Source organism: Terrapene carolina, unplaced genomic scaffold (assembly GCF_002925995.2).
Source record: "Terrapene carolina triunguis isolate 2854851 unplaced genomic scaffold, T_m_triunguis-2.0 Scaffold130, whole genome shotgun sequence".
Taxonomy (NCBI): Eukaryota; Metazoa; Chordata; order Testudines; family Emydidae; genus Terrapene; species Terrapene triunguis.
The window spans coordinates 36,798,650-36,804,428 of record NW_020664481.1 but is presented as its reverse complement, the minus strand read 5'-3'; the positions used below and the strand labels follow the sequence as shown (position 1 = coordinate 36,804,428).

The 5,779-nt window shown below is 47.3% G+C and overlaps 1 protein-coding gene across 1 annotated transcript in view; it reads right to left on the bottom strand.

Moving 5' to 3' along the window:
- The window catches only part of PDCD5 (programmed cell death 5), a 10,172-nt gene extending 8,236 nt beyond the window's left edge, over positions 1 to 1,936 (bottom strand). The window contains exon 1 of the mRNA XM_026652771.1: positions 1,844 to 1,936. Within this exon, the coding sequence (XP_026508556.1) occupies positions 1,844 to 1,909 (66 nt within the window). The 5' untranslated portion in view covers positions 1,910 to 1,936. The remainder of the gene's footprint in view (positions 1 to 1,843) is intronic.
- Between the last annotated feature and the right edge of the window lie 3,843 nt (positions 1,937 to 5,779).

Genomic DNA, 5,779 nt, shown 5'->3' with positions numbered 1-5,779 from the left:
AAAAAAATATTACCTTACTCACCTTGTCATTCTAATATCCTGGGACCGACAAGCTTGCAACAATACAGCATGACCATAGTTTAGACATTGAGAATGTAAAGTGCCTGCCCTAACAGATGAGTGATCCATGGTTATTTGTCCTGGTGGAGCAAACTAGTACCCTAATCCTGCAACTGGGTTCGCCCAGGTAAAGGCAGTTACAGGTTTGGGGCATAAGGCCAACTCTGTGATCTTTGAAGGCAGAAGGGTGAGCTTTCCAACAGCCTGCCGTAGATCACAGCCACCGACATCAAACTACCTAAATTAGGCTTGCAATTAAAGTTGAAATCTTCAAAACTTCCAATTTACGAACAGACTACAAGCAGCAGCAACAGTGGTAACCAGTCTAGAAAGGGTTTTGAAAGTGTTGCTTTCTAAACAATTTGTAAAAGTCTATCTTCTCTCCCACTTAACAATTTTGTTTGCAAATTTTCAAAATAAAATTATGTACACAATACAGGAGCCCTGTTCTATTTTAACAGACTGTTTTATTCAAAGAAAGTGATTTCACAGGTTACATCTCTTCCAGTTCTATTCCCACCCTATTAATTTCTTAGAAGAAAGTTATTAAACACAGATTAATGGAAGGGGAAGAAGAGTCCCACCCCTAATCACTTCATATCAGACATGTGATTCAAGTACAAAGCAGATTTCCATTAGTTATACTGTACATGAATAGTTCCTTTGGCCATCCCATTACCCAATTTGGTATTTATATTCTCCCAAGTATTTCAGAAAGACAATGATATGTAGGTATTCTATAACGCAACAGTTTCTTAAAACTCTTCGAGCAATGCAGGTTTGCTTCCCTTTACTCTTTTAATTCATTCAATACATCAGTTCTGAAAAACAATGACTGGCCTTTCAGAAAACCGAGGGAACCGTGCAACATGTCTGCTGGTGGTGAAAGAAGAGACATGTACTGTTTGGGCACGGGGTGGAGGACCAAGAAAACAGGAATTGAAATAGGGTGGGGAACTGCCCATATGCAGAGCTTCTTGGAGTCTGAGGAGGGGAATGGGGGTTGCTGGTGTTTGTTGGAAGTGATGAGGGGTGGGGCAGAGAGCCGCATGGGCCCTGAAGGAGAGGGGGAGGCTGGCAAAGGATCATCTGGGTTACAAGGCCTGGGCATCAGGTGTCTGGAGAAGTTGTCTGGTCTCTGGGAAGGCAGATAAGGTGTGGAGGGAGTGGTCTGGGGCTAGGGTGTATGGTTGGGCTAAGGGGACCACCTCTGTTAGATGAAAATAACAGACGCTTTATTTTAAAGGACATTTTAGGGAAACACCACTTCCCTTAGCCTACCTAGTATTTTTTCTCCCAAGTGTACTTTTCTACTTCTCTCATGTACACGATTCAATTATCATAAAATTCAATTTAATGTTTAAAATGGGAAGTCAAGGGACTTTATTTCAAGTAAGGGACAGCTAGTCACCCTAGTCTGGGCCCTGGGAAGGGGGGGCTAAGGGGTGCTTGGGGGCCCAGTGAAGGGGGCTGTCAGGGCTAGCGGAGGGGACTGAAGGGGGGTGTCGAGGGAGCTGTCAAGGCCCTGGGGAGCGGTGAGTTGAGAGGAGTTGCCAAGGCCGTGGGATGTAGGAGGGGCTGAGAAGGTAGCGGTGGGGGTCGCCGGGGAAGGGGGAGGAAGCTGAGGAGGTAGTGGTGGGGGCCGTCGGGTCCCCGGGGAGGGGGGCTGAATGGGGCTGTCGGAACCTGGGGGGGGGGGGGGGGGCGGGGGGGGGGGGGGGGGGAGCGGTGGGGGCTGTCGAGGCGGAGGGGGGAGTGTCCACGAGCGGTGCCAGCCCCTTACCCCATGCTTAGCCTGCAGCTCAGTCAGCCGCTGCTTGCGGAGCGCCTCCAGCTCCTCGTCCGCCATGGCTCGGGGTGACGAGGGGGGCGGGACAACGCGAGATAACCGGCGGGGCCGCTCACCGCACAGTGCGCATGCGCCCCGGTCCCAGCCCCCGCCAATCCATTGCCGAGAGCCCTGTCAGGCTGTCAGCCGAGAGCCGGTGGGACGAGGGAATTGGGCGGGGAATGGGCGCTGAGGGGAGGCGCGGGCAGGACCTGGCGGAGCGAGATGTTGGGGTGTGAGCGGGTAGGACCAGCTTCCTACAGCCCCCATGTCGGGCTGCTGGCCGGGGACTCCGCCTCCGGGGAATCTCACATCTCGGACCGTCGTCACGGCCATGGGCGCCGCGGGGCCCAGGTGCGCGTTACCGGGCCTGCCCCACCCGCCTCCTGCCCTGCTTGCGGCCTCCCCTTCAAACTTCTCCCCAGCACGGCTCTGCCCCTCGCCTAGCGGCTTCCTGGCCCTACCCCCGCTCTCCCTCCCAGCCACGCTGGCTGGCAGCGGCAAAGGGCAGCGCTCTGTGCCGGTTGGGGACACCCTCTGCACGGCGTGATCTTCCCCGGGCCCGACGAGCTGGTTGCGTTGCTGGATTCCACCAGGGGAATGGTGCATAGTGGCTGCGCCGTGTCGGCGGAGCTGGCCCTCTCAATGCCACAGTGGTGCAGATTGCACTGGCTGGCTCCTTGCACCCGTTTTTCCGACTGATATACAGCCAGTATGTGATTTGCTATATCCAGCGAATTTGGGTATGTCTGTATTAGAGAAATCGTTGTCTGTAGTGTCCCTGAGCTGACTGAAATGCACCTTGCAGCCGCTTGCAGAAGGGCTTTGGTGGATTCATAGGGAGACCCTAAGTGGATGAAGTTACCGCTATAATTTATAGGAGAAAGCCTCAAAGTCACAATTAGTCTCCATCCTCAGACCTGTCAGCTGTGACAGCTGGTAGCTCGCTCAGCTGATTAACTTCCTTATTTTGATGGCTGAGTCACCCCTCTGTCCCACCAGTATTGCCCCCCTTTAGAGTCCCTTACCACTTCAGAAATGCTCTCCCCGAGCCTCACTTCCAGAACTGTGGATCACTGGCTGACACTGCATGCTCCCACAGGACATGATTCACCTCACATACACACACACAGCCCCCATTATGCCCACTCTGGCCATGGAACTCCACTTCCATCTTTGGACTGCTGTGGATACTGTATCTCAGCACCCAGTGGAGGGTAGGAAGAACTCAGCTGGTAGCTTTGCTCCTAACAGCCCCTCAGCTACTAGCTGCTTCTCTCCCTCCAGACCTAATAAGCCATGGAAAGCTGATAAATATACCAGCCCTCACCTGAGCTGGTGTAAGGTAGCACTTATACCAATTCAGAGTGGCTATTATGGACACACTCCACCTGGTGGTGTTGTAATCAGTGCTACACAAAACACAAGTGATGATGCCTTACTGATAGAGATCTCTAATTTGGCAAGAGCACTGTCTACACTGCCACTTTACAGCACTGAAACTTGCAGCGCTTGGGGTGTTTTTTCACACTCCTGAGTGAGAAAGTTGCAGCACTGTAAAGTGCCAGTGTAGACAAGCCATAATTTGGGAGTTACCAGGGTCCAAATGCAGACCACATTTGGCACTAGATGTTATTCCATCTGAGATACCAGTTATCAAACAGGCAGCTCTTCAGGGACTGAAAGTGCTACAAGTTTTAAAGATTACTATTTCTATAGAAATTCAGGGGGTAATAATAAACAAAAATCAGTTATAAAAGCCATCAAATTACTTGCTTTTTGGTGCTTTGAACTAAAAATTCCTGCAGTGGGTGGGAAAGCAATTAGTGGAGATTTTTTTGTTTGTTCCATTTCTTTGTAATTGTTACAGCAGGAGGGGCAATTCAGTAGCTTATTATGACTAGCTGTAAAGGAGGAGAGAGGGAAAGGGAGAAAAAGCTTTGATTTTTCCTTTAGTGGAGCTGGAGTCACTCATTCACATTTCTAACCTGCACAAGACCTGAAGTCCTGTGTCTATCCTCAGAGTCAGCTCAGTATGTACTGTTGATTTCCTATTGGGCCTGCTCTCGCTTCTTTGAATTTAAAACAAAAGTGTTATCAGGAGGGCACATTTCTGCTGATGATTTTGGGGAAGCTTTATTATCATTATGCTAACAGCAGAGGGAGCCCTAGCTCTACCAAAGCTCCTTTGTTGATCATTAAAATACAAAGCAACAAACACAATAATTGTTGTTTTTTTGCTGTGCAGTATGTCCTCGCAGATGAAGCTTTAATCTATATCGTACATCTCTGTTGCTGTAAATTCATGCTCCATTATACCACCATATGCTTTGATTCACTCAGAGGAAGCTGCGGCAATCCTAACATTTTGTTTTGGCTTCATAGCTGTTTATACTGCATGTTTGATTGCATATTATTTTCTCACACACTTAAAGGTTATGTCTTAATAAGTTGTTTTAAACAAGTTTATTAGCAATGAGCCTGCAGTTGATGAGTTTTTATGTCATGAGAAGGTATCATTGCAATTACTGACAATTACACTATGAGTTTCGAGAGACAGAAGGAGAGTTTAGCCCATTAAAAAGAATCTGGAGGCATGAAGCACAGTGTTTTGGTTTTTATCTGGTTGTCTAGTCAGCTGTCTATTTGCTTTTTTGTGTATTTTTAGGTAATACATATTGATGCTTCTTTGATGCAAGCTGGACTGTTTCATAGCTGAAAGCATGAAGGTACAGAAGCAGGTTTTTCAGAATGATTCACAGATTGATTGAGCTTCTCCATGATATCTGAATATTTTAGTGGGGGATTTAAATTATTATTAAGTAAAATTAGTTCTTTAATCTTTTTACACACAGTAATAGGTCCACAGAGTCTTAAGTACCATTTTTGTAAATGAACAAAGGTGCACTATTCCTGCTTTTCAAACTGCTCAAAGGTCTGGTTCTAAATCTTTCAGTACATTTTATGATTAACTATGTTTCTCCTACAAATGGTCACTAATATATCCAGCCTAAATTTTCAAAAGTAACTAATGATTTTGAATGCCTCCGTTTTTGTGTGTTCAACCTGAGGGATCTTAAAAAGCCCTGTTTTTAGAGGCTGGGTGCTCTGCTCTTTCTGGAAATCAGGCCCCTTGAAGATGGTTCAAGTGGAGCACCCCAAAATTGAGTGACTTTTTTAAACATTTAGGCCTAATTGCTTGTGAACAGAGGAATCAAAAGGAAGAATATGGAATGTGTCATAGTTGTCACAGAAATGAAACAACATTTTGTGTATGCTGCTTGCTAGACTAAACATAAAATCAGATTTCACACTCAGGTACATAGGTACAACTGTAAGTGAAGTCAGTGGGAGTTGCACCTCTGTAACTCTGGATGTAATTTGATTCACAAAGAGCATGCATGTGTAACACTGACAGACCCTGGTGGTTGTGTGCCAGGATCAAACCTGGGATCTCTGGAGCTTAATGCATGAGCCTCTACTGCATGAGCTAAAAGAAACATTTCCCTTAGCCAAGGCTGCAGCAGACTCTTCAATCTCTAGCTGGTCTAGATGCCACACCAAGCAGGCATGGGTTATATACTTCCCTTAGCTGAGGAAGCGTGTCCCTAGCTTCAGAGACTTCCTAGTTGATATCCTGGACGGGCTCCTATTTTTAACGCCAACAGATCCTGGTTGGCAGCAGCATCAAACCTGGGACCTCAGGAGCTTAATGCATGAGCTTCTACTACATGAGCTAAAAGACTCATCTTTCTGAGGCCTGGTCTACACTAGGAGGGGGGATCGATCTAAGTTATGGAACTTCAGCTACGTGAATAACGTAGCTGAAGTCAACATACTTAGATCTACTTACTGCGATGTCTTTGCGGTAAGTTGACTGCTGACGCTCCC